Below are 20016 nucleotides of genomic sequence, written 5' to 3'. Positions count from 1 at the left end.
CCCAATATATGCCTTTATGGCATTAATGGTACTTTAAAAACTGAATGCCGGTTTGTTTCTGTAGTACTTCACTTGACTGAGCCCATGTGGCTGTACTTATAACGACGATGCCATGATGGTTTCTCATGCAGTGCCGTCTGAGAGCTCGAAAGTCACGCGCGTTCAGCGGTGGTTTCCGGCTTTGCCCTACATGGACTGAAATTTTTTCCAGATTTCTCAAATTGCTTCACGTTATGGAAGGTAGACGGTGATAGACCTACTTATTTTCAGGCTTGCACTGAATCTTATTATTTTTGAACTAAGAGACAATTCCTCTCAATTCTTTAGATTTGAAATTTTAAATACACTGATCCATAACATTAAAACCACCTCCTTGTTTCTACACTCACTGTCCATTTTATCAGCTCCACTTACCATATAGGAGCACTTTGTAGTTCTACAATTACTGACTGTAGTCCATCTATTTCATTACATACTGTTTTAGCCTGCTTTCACACTGTTTTTCAATGGTCAGGACCCCCACAGGACCACCACAGAGCAGGTATTATTTGGGTGGTGAATCATTCTCAGCACTGCAGTAACACTGACATGGTGGTGGTGTGTTAGTGTGTGTTGTGCTGGTATGAGTGGATCAGACACAGCAGCGCTGATGGAGTTTTTTAAACACCTCACTGTCACTGCTGGACTGAGAATAGTCCACCAACCAAAAATATCCAGCCAACAGCGCCCCGTGGGCAGCGTCCTGTGATCACTGATGAAGGTCTAGAAGATGACCGACTCAAACAGCAGCAATAGATGAGCGATCGTCTCTGACTTTACATCTACAACGTGGACCAACTAGGTAGGAGTGTCTAACAGAGTGGACAGTGAGTGGACACGGTATTTAAAAACTCCAGCAGCACTGCTGTGTCTGATCCACTCATACCAGCACAACACACACTAACACACCACCACCATGTTAGTGTCAGTGCAGTGCTGAGAATGATCCACCACCCAAATAATACCTACTCTGTAGTGGTCCTGACCATTGAAGAACAGCATAAAAAGGGGCTAACAAAGTATGCAGAGAAACAGATGAACTACAGTAAGCAATTGTAGAACTACAAAGTGCTTTTATATTAAGTGGACAGTGAGTGTAGAAACAAGGAGGTGGTTTTAATGTTATGGCTGATTGGTGTATATAACCACTGTTACTTTTGTGTACACTTCTTTTACCAATTTTTGTTCTTTTTATTCCCCCGCAATAGGGCCATATGGGTCCACGTGGTCCTCCTGGATCTCCTGGCAAACCTGGAGATGATGTAAGTACACTTTATTAAAATATCTGTTTAATCAGTACTTCTACATTGTTGATTACTGTCAGCCAGACACCGTGCACCAATACTCTCTTGTGTTGAAGGGTAAGGTATAGCTTACTCTCTGTTTTCTTTCCTAATCAGAGCACTAAGAAGCTTTATACAGCTTTTTATTCTCTAAAAAAAATATGTTTTAATATTAACTTCTAATACTTCTTGCTCACTGCTAATACATTATTATAATATAAGTAATTGCTCCAGGCCATTTCTAGGTCTATGTCTAGTATGGGCCTTTGTGGTCATCAGTGAAAACAAATGGTATAATAATTCTGTGTAAAGTTCTTAAATCTGTATAATGATGCTTTTTTAAATTGTTTTTAGGGTGAACCTGGCAAGCCTGGTAATTCTGGGGAACGTGGCGCTGCTGGACCACAGGTATTATATTATATTTCACTATATTTCATTATTCTTTTAATGATGCTGTTTAATGATGGAACTGGCAGAGATGCTTTTGGAAACCCAGCGGAGGTACAACAATAGCCACAAGATCTAGTCATCTAGAATGTTCGAAACCTTGTGTTGTTCTGGGTGGCTCATATTGAAACCTGAATCAATCATACCGGTTCTTCCTCTGCATCATCAGAATGATTTGGCTTTTCCTCTGGTAAACATTTAGCAATACTTAATGAGATTTCTCTGCATTCCCTGCATCTGTTCACAATATTATGTACAGTGGATGGCAAACTCGGTAGATTTCGACTCAGTCTACTCATTCTGGAACAAAATTAGATGATTAATGACTATGCATATTACTTTGCATAGCAAGGTCTTAGCTAATTGATTATTTACAGGTCATAATGAATGATTAAACATAGAAATACACCAGAGTTATCTCTTCATTTCTTTTCATTATGTTACAGGGAACTCGAGGATTTCCAGGTACTCCTGGTCTGCCTGGAATCAAAGGACACAGAGTGAGTATTCCTAAACTTTATTCATTTATTGTTATGTATTTTGTCCCCTTTTTCTCCCGATCATCAGTAGCCGACTGCATCTTTTCACCTACATGAGGCAAATTCAAATGCGGATCAGCTTTGTGCACGGAGAGTCACATCCTGATCAACGCATTATTTCTCGACTGTGCAGGCGTCATCAACCAGCCAGCAGAGGTCATAATTTGCTCAGTAATGCGGTCCCTGTCCGGCTTTTTCTACCCTATGAACAACAAGCCAATCGTTGTTCATGTAGCCCATAGCTGAGTTTTGAACCAACGAGTTCGAAATGTCAGCTCTGGTGTGCTAGCGGGTTTTATCGCTGAAGCGGCCTAAACTTTAGTTTTAACAGATTATGTCAGATTTGATCAGATTTTTTACAGAATTAAGTAATACATTATATACTTTTATATAAATTACTCTTTATATTCGTGTCTTCTCAGGGCTTTTCAGGTCTTAGTGGGGCAAAAGGTGAAGTTGGAGCTGCCGGAGCTAAGGTAGGAAATGCATCTTTATGTTTTGGGGGATGAAAAAACTGTGCATAATATATAATAATAGTCAGAATATAATAAAGATTAGGGCCAGTCTTTGCTCTAATGTTTAAGTCTTGTACTAGAATGTTGGACCATTCTTTAGGAATTTTCCCATTTTTTAAGGCATAAAAGAAGTAAATATCTACTTCATAGTCTGTACTCCAGTCCAGTAATGTCTTATTTTGCTGATTGAGGAGACCACTAAAGACTTGGGATGTAACGATACACTGTATTTGTGCTTATCTTTTATTTATCTAAATAATGAATGTCCTTTTATTTCTGAGGTAGGTACAAACTATGCCAAATAATGCTTATTGTCTAAAAAAAATTGAAATAAAATTTCCAACAAATCCAACATTATATAAATAAATGAATAATACATGAATAATACAAATAAAGAAAATATCCTCACATAAATACATTTGGCTGGAAAATTCCGAACCTGGCAACCCTGTAGTGACGTCAAACAGGCGAGGTGAATAGCGCCAGCGCCCTCCGCTGTTTCAGGTGAATATGGATTCATCTTAAATGAATAACCGATTCGAATCGTGGCACATGGGGTGGCACGGTGGCTCGTGGGTAGCACTGTTGCCTCACAGCAAGAAGGTCCTGGGTTCGATCCCCGGGCGGGGCGGTCTGGGTCCTATCTGTGCGGAGTTTGCATGTTCTCCCCGTGTCTGCGTGGGTTTCCTCCGGGAGCTCCGGTCTCCTTCCACAGTCCAAAAACATGCAGTCAGGTTAAGACACTGAATTGCCCTATAGGTGAATGGGTGTTGGTGTGTCTGCCCTGCGATGGACTGGCACCCCGTCCAGGGGGTTACTGTGTGCCCTGCACCCATTGAAAAGCTGGGATAGGCTCCAGATTTTTAACTGTCTTGTGGTGCATCGTTACATATCTACTATTGACACTTCATCCCTTTGATGAAATTACTTATGAATAATACAAGTGGCACAACCAGTCAGAGGAGCTAGAAAGTTGTTATCGTAATAATACTAAATGAAACTATTATTTTATATATTCAAATGAAGAGTTAATATATCCCACAGTCTTATACTCTAATCTGCTGCTCTCTCCTGTCCACACTTTTTTGTTTTACAGGGTGAGGCTGGTTCTACTGGTGAAACTGGCGCTCCTGGACCAATGGCAAGAATTTTTTTTATTACATTTATTGGTATAGGTTTCAACTGAGCACACATTATTTACACTTTAGATGGTGATGAAAAGCCATTTATTGTCTGAAATAAATATGGCTGTGCGTATCTCAACAAATCTAAGTCAGCTGTACCATTGTGGCGTTTGCAGGAGCTTTCATCCCTGTATTGACTGTGGGATTAGTGATGGTTTAACTTAATGGATATGTTGCTAGTCCTGGCTCCTAGATAAGTGCTGGCTAAAACTACACATAAGTAACTACACGTTTCTTACAATGTACAGAAGAACGCCCTTATTTGTCATAAATACATAAAATTTTTTCCCGTATATCACAGCTTGTTTGGAAGCTGGGGTCAGAGCGCAGGGTCAGCCACTGTATGGCGCTCCTGGCTTCCTAGCAGAGCCTGGATTTGAACCGACAATCCCCCGACTGATAACCCAAAGCTCTACCCACTAGGTTACCGCTACCGCTACCACCCACTGCTCAGGACGATGCAGCTCTCATCCACAAAGGAATTCCCATTTTTCTTCCAGCATGATTACACCCCTGAACACAAAGCAAGGGCTGTAAAGACATAAAGACACACTCTACAGTCTTGTACAAAGGTTTCCCAGAAGGGTGGATGATATTAAAGCTACAAAGGAAATAGGGTGACACAGGTGGAGTGTCTGCGTGGGTTTCCTCCCAAAGATCCGATTTTCGTCCCACAGTCCACGTGCAAGTGAGGTGAATTGGAGATGAGTCCATGTCCATGAGTGTGTTTGAACTGATGAATTTTGTGTCACTAGTAACTACCTGTCGTGTCACGATTGTAATCAAAGTGTTTAATGTTAAAATCCTAATAAATAAATAATAAATACATAACATAGGAAATAAGGTTCAATTTTGTCCATATAGTGCATAAAATCACCTGTATTGACACATGAAACCATGGAAACCATAGATGTTGGTGTACTACAAAATAATACTTTTGTACTCTTTCCACAAGATCCCAACTGTTCCAGCTTTTTGGGAGTTGGGTTTATCCTTTACTGGCTATATTTACAATATAAACAGAATGTGACAGGATTTTGGAGTGAGTCTGTGGGAATTTGACTACTGACTATCCACACCAAACTTATCAAACTGTGTATTTATGGACCTTGCTTTGTACAGCCATGTTGGAACGGGTGAAGCAGGTTCCAGCTGCTTAGTTAGTGACCGTTATATTAAGAATGCTTTTCAATTACTTCTGCGTAGTGGCATTTTTAGCTATAGGTTATAGATCCATCTCCATAAGTGTAATTAAAACAGTCATATGAGTTATACATACATATGTTTTATTTATTATTCTTTTGTCATTTCTTTGGAATATTGTACCTGATTTGTGTCTTTTCACAACTTAGGGTCCACGTGGTCTTCCAGGAGAAAGAGGACGGCCAGGACCTTCAGGACCCATAGTAAGTTTTTAGGAACTGTTTTGTGTGCATTATTTATACAGAATAACCTAAACAAAATCAAACATTAATATAAGTAATATAAGTAAAGGTTCTACTATTGAAGGGTGAATAGATTGATCGTATGTTGTGCTTGTTAAGGGTGCTCGTGGAAATGATGGTGTGTCTGGTCCTGCTGGTCCTTCAGTGAGTATTTTATTTTATAATATATATTAATAATACTTTAGATTAAAAATGCTGATAATTATGTGAAGTCATTATACTGAAAATCTAAATCATGGTTTAACTACTATTTTTAGGGTCCTCTTGGACCTTCTGGAACTCCAGGTTTTCCCGGTCTTCCAGGCGCTAAGGTATGTGACTTTTCCTCCAATACTCTGAATAATGTTCCACGTTTCACCACCTCTTCTGTAAACCCCTGTACTTATTTATCATCAACACGTCTTCAACCAGACTCCAACACCGGTGACTTTATAGTGTATTGACAGATTTTTCCCCTGTCAGAGCTGTTGGACGTCACATCTCACCCCCTTTTTGGAACTATAACAGAAATCACTCTTATGAAAAGGCTTTCCTAAGGATTTTGGAGCGTCTGTTGGAGATTGTGCCCACTTAGTCAGTGGAATATATTTAAGGTCAGGCTTTGTTGGACTTAAAGGCCTGGCTTGGAAATGACATCCCAATTCATCATAAGGGTTTCTGTAGGGTTGAAGCCAGAGAGCTCTGTGCAGGACACTTTATGAACCTCAAGCACAGTCATGCTGGAACAGGAAAGGGCCTTCCCCATACTGCTACCACAAAGCCAAAGGTACTGGTACTAATAAGTTAAACTAAGACTCCTGAGGTAGCACTGTCGCCTCACAGCAAGAAGGTCCTGGGTTCGATCCCCAGGCGGGGCGGTCCGGGTCCTTTCTGTGTGGAGTTTGCATGTTCTCCCCGTGTCTGCGTGAGTTTCCTCCGGGAGCTCTGGTTTCCTCCCACAGGCCAAAAACATGCAGTCAGGTTAATTGGAGACACTGAATTGCCCTATAGGCGAATGGGAGTGTGTATCTGTGTGTGTGCGTCTGCCCTGCGATGGACTGGCGCCCCGTCCAGGGTGTTACTGTGTGCCTTGCGCCCACTGAAAAGCTGGGATAGGCTCGAGCACCCCCCTGCGTCCCTAATTGAATAAGCGGTTAAGACAGTGAGTAAAACTCCTGAACTCAATACTTCGGAAGGGGTGTCCACATACTTTTGGCCCTATGCTGTATGTCAGGGTTTTATGGTGTATATCAAGCGACCCAGGCAACACAAACAACGCATCAATATGAAACACATAATGAAATCTACTTAATTAATAATTAATAAAATAATGGCAATCTAGTCCCACTGTGGTTTACAAGTTGTTGCGTAAAGCCTTCACAAGGGGTGTTTGTGTACGAGTTTTTGTGGTAATGTGCCTATTAAAATTATTTTATTTCTCTGTCAGCCATTTTTTTGTTTTGCGACCCACCCAAGGGTCACGACCCGGTGTATACGATAATATACAACAGTGATCTAAGAAACTAATAACTAATAACTTCAACTGATAACTAGTGTAAAATACTCTAGTAAATAAATGTTTCAGCCTGTTTTGCAAACTCACTACTTAATGACTTTTCTCCCAGGGTGAAGCTGGCCCCACTGGAGCCAGAGGACCCGAGGGAGCTCAGGGACCCCGTGGAGAAACTGGCTTGCCTGGATTTTCTGGCCCTGGTGGAGCCCCTGTGAGTTGCCCATACAATGTGCAAAATGTATTAGTGGAAAAACTTTAAGTATGTAAAAATAATTGCTCATGTCTTCAGGGCAATTCTGGTGCAGACGGTAATCCTGGAGCTAAAGGATCTGCGGTAAGTAACTATTTCCCTGTGTTACGCTTTGTTTATACTAGTAGCACCATGGCAATTCTCTTTTTCAAAATTTATGACATAAAGTGTTATGGAAAATGCTACAAAAAATAATGCCCTTCTGGTTTATATGCATAAAAAAAACAGATCTAGTCTCTAACTCTACACCTACAACCAGTACTAAGAGGCCACATGTTCCTTATAAAGAGACCAGTACATTTAAACAGTGTTTTAAAATCCCAACAACACTGCTGCACCTGATACCATATCATTACCATGTTATTGTCACTGCAGTTCTGAGAATGGTCCACCACTCAAACATCATTTGGTCAGTATGGTACCGTAGGGGTCTATTTCAATTGATATATGGGATATCTGGGGGTGAGAATGTGTACAGAGCAACAATTGGGCTACAGTCAGTATTTGTATATCCTGAAGTAGGACAAATAATACAAGAAAATGCCTGAAACAAAGTCTAACAGTGCTAATTTGCATATTAACAACCATCGCTGCACAGTAAAGTTGATAGTATACACCAGAGTCTATAACATGTTTCAAATTTAACTGACTAGCGACATATATACCACAAAACACAAAGCTATTTTAATCCAGCTTGAATGTTAAATGTACAAACCAGCAATAAAGCAATATAATCAATGAGTACAACACTGGATCTCTTGTCTTTTTTTCCAGGGAGCGTCTGGTATTGCTGGAGGTCCTGGTTTTCCAGGCCCCCGTGGGCCTCCTGGACCTCAAGGAGCAACAGGACCTCTTGGACCAAAAGGGCAGTCTGTAAGTGTCTCATCTAATCTCGAATCTTAAATGTAATCTTTTTTAAGATATAAAAGCAGTGGTCTTCTCATGTATACCAGTATACATGCCTAAAATAAATGGAACAATCTGACAGATTAAATTAATGAGAATGTGCTAAATATTACAGTTAAGGCACTTAATTGGGGCTTTCATTCAATGTGACCACATATAGTGACAGCAAGTAAAGGTTTAGGGCCATGCTCAGAGTTTGAATTTGGTGGGGGGGGCTTGAACCAACAACCTTCTGATTAATTGGTAGTTGTTAACTGGCACTGATAATAAAATGCAGCAGCAGGCGCATAATGTGTAGTGGTTTCTTACTTGAGGTTATAGCATTACTACTAATAGGACTACTATTTGCTTCATTTTATGTTTTCTGCCATATTTGTGAATACTGGGATCCCCTGTAACATGCCCACCAGTCGTTCCATGCTGGCCAGCCCGGGGGTAGCCTGAGGGTGAATGCAAAGGATGGACAAAAAGTGCAGTTCTCTTTAAAGTTCACTTCAAAGCATTCTCTGCACCTAATCAAATGTTACACACTACACCTGGATGCAACTGTTTATAAGTAGAGATTGACCGATCGGGGTTTTTGGCACCGATTCCGATCTCCGATCTCCTTTCAGGGACATCGGCCGATAGCCGATTCCGATCGGGGGGGCGCTTTGTTCACAGTATCGCTATAAGTGATTCATTGATTCATGAGTTGATTCGTTTTTATGTGAAGCGTAAGTTTCTCTTCTCAGTTATCTCTCCGTGTTTACTGTTATTAATTAAATGTCGTGGTTTTAAATAAACACCAGCTACTACAGAACATTTTGTGTGACTCTCTTACATTAAAAAGCTTAATTAAAAAGCTTAATTAAACTGCTATTACCACAGATCTGTAACCGAGTCAGACTCGTTCCGTCTAAGGAGCTAAAAGTTTTCTAAAAGTTCAGCAGATGATCCTGAACTAACGAATTTGGTAATGAATAAACTTTTGCCTCGGATTGGCTCTGTAACGTCTTCTGTTCTCATCTACATCACAAGTAAGAACCGCTTACGATTTACCAAAGTGAACCAGGAGTTTATATAACGTGCTGATAGAATCGACTCAGATGTGACCGGGTTGAATTATCTTTTTAAAGTAAATATTACAATCAGCAAAATTACATCGTAAGAGCTTTCACGATGGTTTCTGTACGATTGTTGATGAATGGTGATGTGATGGTTGGTGCTTCGTAGCTCAAAGTCTGGATCAATCCACTGAGCTGTTAACTTAACATGGTCTTTATATATCACACGATCGGATCGGCTACTTTTAGGAAATATCGCCGATCGCCGATAGCATATTTTGATGAAAAATCGGCCGATACCGATTCGTAGCCGATCGATCGTCCCATCTCTATTTATAAGTGTACCTGGGACTCAGCTTGAGACTGAGTCTTTTGTTTATTAGTATTGTTTGTTAGCTTTGTTTGTCAGTTTTTTGCTGTTGTTATTGATCTTCATTAAAAAGAAGGTCTAGTCAATCTTGGCTGACCCAAGCCTTCCCTTCTTCAAGTTGCTTTTGTCTGGCGGCAGAAACACTTTTGTCCATTGGATGGCACCACTGGAGCCAAGAGGGTTAAGGGCCTTGCTCATGGACCCAACAGTGGCTGCATGGCAGAGCTGGGATTTGAACTCTCAGCCTTTCAATTGATAGCCCAAAGCTCTACCCACTAGGCTACCACTGTCCTTAAAGTGGTAGCCTAAGTGACTGGGGTGATTTTTATGTTGCAGTCACTGTCCACTGGCTCGTTCTTCTTACCCAATAGAATGCTTATGTTGGATTTACTCTGGTGTTTTGTATGAACACTGCTGACTGTACATCAAATCGGTACTTACTTGAGCTGACTAGTCAATTGTATGAACTGTCAGTGTGGAATGACAGGTGGAATTTAATGTAGTCATGCTCGGGCATGGAGAGACAGGCTGCAGCATACTATACTCTGGATTTTACCACTGTTTGCACTTCTTGTGGAGATATTCAGCTGCATTAATGAAACGGACACATTCCCTGGCTTCTCTTTAGTGTCCTAGGCAATTTCTTTTAAGCTATTTCATCCTTTTGAGGTGAATTATGTTTGCCCGTGATTGTCATTTACTTTATCAGGGGTTATACAACCCCCCCCTTGACTCAAACAGCTTTTTCTGATTATATTTAATAGCCGAATTTGACAATGTTGTATGGTACATAACGCAGTTTTTATTGTGTTTATTGCTTTACCCTGTCTTGAGCTGAAATACTGTCTGAAAATGTATTTTTTTTTAATGACCCATGGCTTTCCTACATTCCCACAATGCCCTTTAAAGCACACATATAGTGTGGAAATAGTGTGATGATTAGACAACATCTATAGCAAACCCTATATTAAATATGAATGGTTTAATTCATGTACATTTTTAATCACTTATTCTAGGACCAACATCTTAAATGTTAGAATGTGTAGAATAAGTGCACGGTTTGTCCTGAAAGCTGTAAATAACCAAGGATAAATCATAATTCTTTCTTTTCTCCAGGGTGATTCTGGCATTGCAGGGTTCAAGGGTGAAGCAGGCCCCAAGGGTGAAATAGTAAGTTTTACAATATGCCAGAAAAACTACTGTTGAGTGAAGTTATAATTTGGGAGGTAAATTAGTCTTGGTGTTGGTGGTCGACCTTAGAGAATGTAAATGTCACTCACAGATAAACTAAAATTTAAATGTTGTGTATGTTTAGGGTCGTGGTGGTTCTCAAGGTCTTCTTGGCCCTTCCGGAGAGGAGGGTAAACGAGGCCTCAGAGGAGATCCTGGTGCTGCTGGACCCATCGGACCCACTGGAGAGAGAGTAAGTAGTAGCATCAAAAAGAGAATTGCTCATATAATGTAATGAATGTATACAATACCTTGAAATTGTAGGAAGGTTCATCAGAGAACCATTCAAACAGTGCAAAGCAACACAACAACCATTTTAATGTTAATGACAGCAACCAATTTATTTAATGTGCTCAGCTTTTCCCACAATGCTACTTGAACATATTGTGAAGCGATGTCAGACATTACTAGGCTATATAGTGCTCTCAAGAACATCATACCAACAGTCATGCATGATGGTGGTAGTGTGCTTATATGGGGATGCTTTACTGCTACTATCTGTATGTAACTTGCATTGTCTGTATTGATTGCAGGGTGCTCCTGGTAACCGTGGTTTCCCAGGGCAGGATGGTTTGGCAGGTCCTAAGGTAAGTTTTTTTTTATTTGACATTTTATATGTAAGCTTGTTTGGAGCTCATAATTTGTACTGGATTGTTTTTTTAAATGATCCTAAAGCTAGTGCACCAATATAAAAGCACCAGTATAAACCTATTTCTGTACTACATAACAGGTAACGCTTAGGCATTAAACATAAGTAGAAAAAAACAAAAAAAACAATAGTTACTATAATAGTACTTGGGTGGTGCAGGGGTGCTTCGGGTTCAAGTCTCAGCAGTGCTGTCGGGCAGCCGAGCGTTCTTCAAAGACACGATTGGCTGCGTTGGTGGGTATGACCAAGAGCCTGCGATGGACTGGTGCCCTGTTTAGGGTATTGCCGCCCTGTACCCAGTGTTTTTTTCTGGTATAATCACATCCATCGCCACTTTGATTAGGATAAATGCGGTGAACACTGATCAATGACCATCCATACTAATCTTACTCAGAGATTTTGTCACAGCTTTATGATCCCTGGATAATACGGTATGTGTAACCTGGGGCTACCAGTAAGGTAAATGTGAAAAACCTTTTATGAAAAATGAATAAACAGGTCAATTAGGGGGGCAAATGTAAAGATATTTTCAGCCTAATTTCAAATAATATTAAATAAAAGTAAAAATTAAATAAAAGTGTCACATGCAGTGTCACCTTGTACCATCATGAAGCTAAAAATTCCAAAGTATTTACAAAAGCAGTGAGAATAAACAAGAACTACCAACACAGAAGCGCACCCAAGCTAAATCTAAACACCAAAACCCAGAAGTTAGAAACAGAAAGGAAAAACAGACAAAACAAAGAACATACCAATAAAAACTAAACAACGACTATCAGAAACATATGAGACAATCTAGTGATCAAGGAAACAAAGAGAAGCCAGTATGAGCCGCCAAACAGAGCAATAACCCGTGACGTAAATAATCACTGTCAGTAAAATGAGCTAAGAATGAGCAGCAGGTGTTTGTACTCCGGTGACCCATCATGTCCCTGACTAAAGTAAATTAAACCTTAACTTCAAAATCTAAGTAATACAAAAAGGGTGTATTTTAGTCCGCTGGACAAAAAACTAACCACTTTTTTCATTTTTATTGAGAATATTGTTAATTATTTGATCTCATACAGCCTCAACAATACAAAAGAGCACATTTTGTCGAACCTCGGGGTGAAATTTTTACAATGACTTATTATATAGGGATATTGGGGATGTAACGATACACTCTACCCACAATGTGATGCGATTTACGATACTGGGTTCACGATACGATGAAGTTTCCTTTTATTATTTCTCTTTAAAAAAATAAAATACTGTATTGTGCTTATCTTTTATTTATCTAAATAATGAATGTCCTTTTATTTCTGAGGTAGGTACAAATCCAACATTAAATAAATAACTGAATAATTCAAATAAAGAAAGTATCCTCACATAAATAAATTTGGCTGGAAAATTCCGAACCTGTCAACCCTGTAGTGAAGTCAACCAGGCGAGTTGTATAGTGCCAGTGTCCTCTGCTGTTTAAAATGAATATTGATTCATTATACATGTAAACCGATTTGAATCGTTACACATGTGAATCGATTTTTAACTGTCTTGTGGTGCATCGTTACATCCCTAGTTAAAATCTTTAAGAATCATGTTCTGTCTTGAAAGCTAATTGAACTTCTTTCTTGTGATTTACTCTAGGGCAGTCCGGGTGAGCGTGGACCCCCCGGAGTTCTAGGGCCTAAGGGCGCCATCGGTGATCCTGGTCGACCTGGCGAGCCTGGTCTTCCTGGTGCTCGAGTAAAGCACAAAATCTTTTCTGTCATGCACAACTGAATATATTAGACGCATTGATTAGTTCTTATCTGATCATTGGCAAATGCTTTCTGTTTCTAGGGTCTGACTGGACGCACTGGTGACGCTGGGCCACAGGGCAAAGTTGGTCCATCTGTAAGTAAAAATTAGATTATACACCTGTAATTATTATGATAATGGTTATTATTATTATTATTATTAGCACTTGGGTGGCAATACGGTCTGTTACATCAGCCCACCACCTCTGAGATCCGGGTTCGAATATCAGCTGTGCTATCGGGTGGTTGGGGGTCTACACAGACCTGACTGGCTATGTTTGTTAGCTTTCTCTCTAGTTCGTTGCAATGGTTATTGTTTTGTTTTTAGGGAGCACCCGGTGAAGACGGTCGTTCCGGCTCTTCTGGCCCTCAGGGGGCTCGTGGTCAGCCTGGAACAATGGGAATCCCTGGACCCAAGGGTGCCAGTGTAAGTTGTACTATATAAGAAATATGTGTAAATATGTGTTAGTATATTTATTATGTGTGTGTAGTGTTTTTTAATCAAAGCACAATTTTAGTGTTACTGTTATATTATTTAACTTTGTAAGCTGATATAGACCTAGTGGGTTAAAACATTAATGTATAAATAAAGTGTCTCTAAGCACATTTTCTTTTTATTAGGGTGAACCTGGTAAACCTGGTGAGAAAGGCCTTGCTGGTGCTCTTGGTCTACGGGTAGGTGATCCTAAATATTTGTTATTCTTTACTCATATTTTCATTTAATACAGCTACATAAGCAAGCTGTTGCTGTTGGGCCCTTCAGCAAGGTCCGTAACCCTTAGATTCTAAAATTGTATGTATGATTTGTTAGTTGGGTTGTATAAAAGCATCTAATCAAATGCCTAATAAATAACATATGATTGACAGGCAGAATGAATTGGCACCTTGTAATAGCTCAGCAGTTACGTTGTTAGACTATTGATTGGACGGTTGGTGGTGTAAGCCCTACTACTGGCAAGTTGTCACTGTTGGGTTCCTGATCAAGACCCTTAACTCAGTTGGTCGCACTGCATTTGATCACAACTGTTTGGATTAAAGTGAGTCACGACCCTTGGGTGGGTCATGAGCCAAAAAATTTGGTCGCAGAGAAAAATAATAATAATTAAATCAACAAATTTTAACAGGCACAAACACTAAATAACCTTATACACGTACACCCATTGTGGATGCTCTTTGTTACATCTGGTAAACCACAGTGAGACCAGATTGTGTTTAGTTTTGATGCTTTGTTTGTGTTGCCTGGGTTGCAGTAAAAATGTGTGTGCCGTAAATGTGAAAGGAAAAATAGGCAGTTGTACAGCAATTGCACTGAGCGCACAGATTGGCACATTAAATTTCCTCAAGCGAGACAGATACTATTCTGTCCATCCAGGGCTTCTGTCCCACCTCCAGGCCTATTGTCAAAAATCCAAGCCATTCTGCAGGACTTCTACTGGGTCAAGCTGCACTGGATTTCACAGACCGTGCTGTTTTCATGCAGGGAAGCTGGAGGACACGGCCTGGTGTATTTACCCAGCAGAGCTGCAGCTTTTCATCTTTAGTTTTTACAGAGGCGTCTCACTGTGCTCTTCTGCAATTGGTGGAAGAACAAAGCATTCCACACGATATAAGTCAACGATGCATTGCAAAGTCTATCAGCTTTTTATTATGGCTGTTTAAGTATTGATTCTGTTAAAGATCCAGCAAAAAGAACTACAGACTACAGGCTGTTCTTACTGGCTTCTAAATGAGCCACTAATAACAGAATCATGACTAGATGTGAACAGCAAAATCAGTCCTTTTGTGGAAAAGATTTTGTACAATAGTGGACTTAAAGGACTTAAAGGTTTAAAAGACTCGGTGGAATTGGCAGGTCCTGAGTTGAACCATGTTGATTCAGTGGCCACAGTTGTATAGGTCTGTATGTGTTATAGCACATTACATAACTACAAAACAAATTGAAATATGTAATGCTAAATCAAGCATATGCTCTGCATAATTAACCCATTAAGACCCTATGTATACTTATTTTACATATTATTATTATCATACATACCCAGTATTCCCATTCCTATGCTTATGCTAGGAATCTATCTATCTATCTATCTATCTATCTATCTATCTATCTATCTATCTATCTATCTATCTATCTATCTATCTATCTATCTATCTATCTATCCATCCATCCATCCATCCATCCATCCATCCATCCATCCATCCATCCATCCATCCATCCATCCATCCATCCATCCATCCATCCATCTATATATCTACCTATCTATCTATCTTTCCATCCATCCATCTATCTATCTATATATCTACCTGTCCGTCCGTCCGCCCGTCTGTCTGTCTGTCTGTCTGTCTGTCTGTCCGTCCGTCCGTCCGTCCATCCATCCATCCATCCATCCATCCATCTTTCCAACCATCCATCTAAAACTGTGATGTTTTGTTTCCAAAAAAATGGTATTAAATGCCTGATTTGATTGATTTGGAGTTTTAACTATCAGGAACAGATAGTGATTTGGTTTGTCGTATTGAAACAAGTAAAAAATAATTCATAAAATAAATGCCCTCTTTCCTCTTTGTTCCGCTTCAACTCTCTTTAAACTTCTTTTAGGGGATGCCTGGGAAAGACGGTGAAACAGGTGCTTCGGGACCTCCTGGCCCTGCCGTAAGTGTGTCTGCTTTAATATCCAGACATAGTTTATAAATTATCCATCTAAGGAGAATCTGTAATGCATATGGGCTGTCTGTGTATGGTTGTAACGTAGAATGTATAAACATTAATTGAGAAAATTAATTTGAAATATATATACATTATACAGCTACAGTAAAAGTGTCTCAAAGAAGGTTCATCAGATCACACCGTACTACTGTTATAGTGGTTACTAATAAACACTAAGTACTATTTTGTGTTACTTTAAAGACCACTGTACCAGCATTCATCATTATTATTATTATATATTTGCTATTTGCCATTTACCAAAGTGGATACAGATTGATCTAGTGCATCAGTGGGTTCACTGGATTGGTGCTTGTATTACTAGATATTTAATTGTTTGATTTTGATTCAGGGCTCTGCTGGAGACAGAGGAGAACAAGGTCAACCTGGGCCTTCTGGTTTCCAAGTGAGTGTAACCATTTTTTTAAATTAAGTATACATTCATTAAATTGTGTCCTAGGGCACTAACGATAAATGAGCCTAGCAGATAAAATACTGGACTAGTAATTGAAAGGTCGCTGGTTCAAGCCTCATCACTGCCAGGTTGCCATTTTTGGGCTCTTGATCATGGCACCTTAACCCTCAATTGCTTAGACAATATACTGTCACAGTACTGCAAGTCGCTTTAAAAAAAGCGTCTGCTTAATGCTGAAAATGTAAATGTAGACCAATACTGCTGGAATCCAGGGTTCGAATTACTGGCAGTGCTGTGGGCCGGTCGGGCGTCTACATAAAGACTTGATTGGCCGTGTCTGGCTGGGTGGGATGGCAGGCCGGGGCTCTGCAATGGACTGGCGTTCTGTCCGGAGGAACCGATTCCGGGGAAACCGCACCCATTTGATTTATCACCAGAGTATAAAGCGGTGTCATAAATCATGAAAACTATGATAATATTGATGATTTTATCCTTGCATATTTTGTAAGCCATCTACCTATGCAGTACCATAGAGGCTCAGCTCTAGGACAGACTAGAATATTAATGCTAAACACTACAGGACGACTTTCAGGACTAAAACTAATTAAACAAATTTAAACTACCCACAGATTTCATTATCCACACCCACAGTTAATCATCGTATCACCCTATGTATATCATCGCTCTTCTCTTTTCATAATGTGCTTATGTAGAATTTTAAGGTGGATTTCGGCGCACAGTGTTAAGCTTCTTGTTTAAACATTAGTTTGAGATACATAGGATGGCTTAATTTCATAATATTCAAGCTGCAGTTCATTTTTCACACCGCCGCGCCTTACGCATAGAAGAGTGGCTCAGCCGATCAAACAAAGTAAAGCAGCAGACCTGAGGACATGGTGTGACATCCAGAGGGAAGAACACACGTTCCAAATAAAATAGGCGCTGCAGTTGCTTCAGAGCCCACACACAAGAATAGAGAAGTGAAATCTTTCAGTGCTCATGCTGGAGCCTGAGAAAGTCATCTGCCGTATTTTTTACTTCGTTTTACTGTCTGTTTATGTCAGCTAGGAATTGATTACTGTGTTAGGTTACTTTTTGGAGACTTTACCTAACTTTTTCATCTTTTCCCTATACTTATGGGTTTTTTCATATTTAAAAATATGCCTTTCACAAAGCATACAGTTGTCTAAGATTTCTCTTCACTGGAACTAAGGGGCTTAGGCCAACTTCAGAAAAACAAACTTGTAGCACTTTCGCTCTTTGATCAAACTTTACAGTTGGCACGATGCAGTCAGGCTGGTGTATGAATATGTGTATGTGACAAATAAACTTCAATTTAATTTGATTTTTAAGATGTATGTCCCTATACTTTTGTCCTTACTGTGTATTCAACATTGAAATACATTTTTATGTGCTGATGTCTGTGTTGACAGGGTTTGCCAGGGCCTCCAGGACCTCCGGGTGAGGGGGGTAAACCTGGTGATCAGGTGAGCGTCAATCATAGTAATAGTACACAGTTGGGTCACTCATTTTGTTTATTTAATATATGAAACATTGTGTATTATGTATTATGTTTAAAGTGTCATGTTGCTAATTATATCTTAATATTGGTAAAATTTACTCTTTTTTTTAGGGAGTCCCAGGAGAGGGTGGTACTGCAGGCCCAACTGGACCCAGGGTGAGTTTAACTTTTCATTCAATCATTCATTTATTGTCTGTTTTACAATCACTTTGTCCCGGTCAGGGTTGCAATGGGTCATATTAATTGGGTGAAAGGCAGGAAACAATACAAGCAGGTTGCCAGTTCATCACAGGACAGATAGACAGACTCACACACACACACTCACACTTAGGGCAATTTCTAGTAGCTCTAGCTGGCCTGAATGCATGTCTTTGGACTGTGGGAGGAAACCGGAGCACCCGGAGGAAACCCACATGGACAAAGGGAGAACATGCAAATGACACAAAGAAAAGACCCTGGCTATAAGGTGACGGCGCTACCCACTGCGCCAGCATGCCACCCGTGTTGATTTAAGGAATTTGTGTAGAATTTGTCTCCAGTTTGTTGACTAATGGTCTCTAGGAAAAATATAACGTCTATAAAATTCAAACCCCACTACAGCCAAGTTTTCACTGTTGGGCCCCTGAGCAAGGCCCTTAACCCTCAATTGCTCAAACTGTATTCAGTCATAGTTGTAAGTTGCTTCGGATGGTCCACAGCCTTACAGGACTAAATAATTAATCTAGATTAATCTACTTTTAATCTTGTGTAGATGAAAGGGCTGGTATATGATTTATCTAAAAAATCATAGAATTTTTGCACTGTATAACTAAACTAACTGTTTTCCCACCTTTTGTTGTAGGGTGAGCGAGGCTTTCCAGGAGAGAGAGGAGGTGCTGGGCCCCAGGGTCTTCAGGGAACACGTGGTCTTCCTGGAACTCCAGGAACTGATGGGCTCAAGGTAATCAATAGTGTAGTCTTATATACACGTCATTTTCTATTTTATGATGTTTGTGTGGACGTTAAACTGTGAATTAAATGAATGAATGTAATAATGTAATGTTGTATTTTATGTACAATGCCAATAAAGGAATTCCAGAGGAGATACTTCTTTTCAATTAAGCATTTATAGTGAATCTGTTTTCCAGGGAGCAGTTGGCCCTGCTGGAGCCGCTGGTTCTCAGGGCCCTCCTGGTCTACAAGGAATGCCAGGTGAAAGAGGACCTTCCGGTGTTTCAGGACCTAAAGGTGACAAAGTGAGTAAAAGCAAAAAGTTTAATGTTTAGGGTGTATTATACCCATGACGTTTCTGTGATGTTATATTGGTTGAAATAGCACATTTTCTTTAGACTGAACTATTAAATAGTGTTAATCTTTGCTACAGCTGTTTTGTGTTGGACGTCACATGACACGTGGCACTATTTTCACCATTTTTACTTAATAAGAGATATAACTGTGGTTTGTACTGATAGTTGTATTGATAACTTATTCTTGGATTAGACAGCGTGTAAAATTGGTATTTTCCAATAAGGGTTGGAAATAGGACAAAGACAATGATGCCATGTATATTTTTTTGCACTCTTTTACAGGGAGACACTGGTGAAAAAGGAATTGAGGGCGCTCCTGGCAAAGACGGCCTACGAGTGAGTAACACGTTTCGTTTTCTGATGCACACAATGACCACAATCATTCAACAAGCGTCAGAAAAGAAGAGACCATAAATAATGGTGATATAATCCTGCTACCCTGATCAGCAGAGCAATGCTTAGGCTGTTCTTTCCTGGAATCAGACAATGGAATGTAATCATTCTCCATAATTCCTGACCAGGTAAACGGTTTGCCAGATTTTCTGGACTCGGTCACACCCCATCTGCCTTAAGTGTCGGTTTCTCTCTTGAACCTGAACAGAATGACAGAAAGAAACAAAATGTCTAAAGCAGACGAGTGGAAAATGAGACTGCTTGACCAATCTGGCAACCCTGGTGGCTAGAATCAAGCACACGTGCGTTCTGCAGGAGAGGAGTGCTAGATTATTCACCAAGGCTCTTCGCCTCTAAGTTATTTAAATCGTATGTAACCCTGTAAACAAAAAACGTGGCTTAACATTGTGCATGTCCTACAGGGGTTAACTGGCTCAATTGGTCCTACTGGTCCTGCTGGTCCTAATGGGGAGAAGGTAAGAATCTTCACTTCATAACTTCATCCAGTTACGACTTTGTTTGGAAT

The 20016-nt window shown here is 40.0% G+C and overlaps 1 protein-coding gene across 2 annotated transcripts in view; it reads left to right on the top strand.

Annotated features, from left to right (window-relative positions):
• col2a1b (collagen, type II, alpha 1b) overlaps positions 1 to 20016 on the top strand; it is a 48942-nt gene that overhangs the window by 15635 nt on the left and 13291 nt on the right. For both annotated transcript variants that reach the window (XM_062986556.1, XM_062986555.1), the window contains exons 11-36: positions 1248 to 1301; positions 1677 to 1730; positions 2216 to 2269; positions 2731 to 2784; positions 3920 to 3964; positions 5360 to 5413; positions 5552 to 5596; positions 5710 to 5763; positions 7057 to 7155; positions 7234 to 7278; positions 7969 to 8067; positions 10633 to 10686; positions 10832 to 10939; positions 11280 to 11333; positions 13022 to 13120; positions 13217 to 13270; positions 13502 to 13600; positions 13795 to 13848; positions 15770 to 15823; positions 16227 to 16280; positions 17723 to 17776; positions 17923 to 17967; positions 18653 to 18751; positions 18939 to 19046; positions 19380 to 19433; positions 19913 to 19966. In XM_062986556.1, coding sequence (XP_062842626.1) covers positions 1248 to 1301; positions 1677 to 1730; positions 2216 to 2269; positions 2731 to 2784; positions 3920 to 3964; positions 5360 to 5413; positions 5552 to 5596; positions 5710 to 5763; positions 7057 to 7155; positions 7234 to 7278; positions 7969 to 8067; positions 10633 to 10686; positions 10832 to 10939; positions 11280 to 11333; positions 13022 to 13120; positions 13217 to 13270; positions 13502 to 13600; positions 13795 to 13848; positions 15770 to 15823; positions 16227 to 16280; positions 17723 to 17776; positions 17923 to 17967; positions 18653 to 18751; positions 18939 to 19046; positions 19380 to 19433; positions 19913 to 19966 — 1701 coding nt within the window. The remainder of the gene's footprint in view (positions 1 to 1247; positions 1302 to 1676; positions 1731 to 2215; positions 2270 to 2730; positions 2785 to 3919; positions 3965 to 5359; positions 5414 to 5551; positions 5597 to 5709; positions 5764 to 7056; positions 7156 to 7233; positions 7279 to 7968; positions 8068 to 10632; positions 10687 to 10831; positions 10940 to 11279; positions 11334 to 13021; positions 13121 to 13216; positions 13271 to 13501; positions 13601 to 13794; positions 13849 to 15769; positions 15824 to 16226; positions 16281 to 17722; positions 17777 to 17922; positions 17968 to 18652; positions 18752 to 18938; positions 19047 to 19379; positions 19434 to 19912; positions 19967 to 20016) is intronic.

This window comes from Trichomycterus rosablanca, chromosome 24, assembly GCF_030014385.1.
Source record: "Trichomycterus rosablanca isolate fTriRos1 chromosome 24, fTriRos1.hap1, whole genome shotgun sequence".
NCBI lineage: Eukaryota > Metazoa > Chordata > Actinopteri > Siluriformes > Trichomycteridae > Trichomycterus > Trichomycterus rosablanca.
The sequence above is the reverse complement of the archived record's forward strand: the minus strand, read 5'-3'. Positions and strand labels throughout refer to the sequence as shown.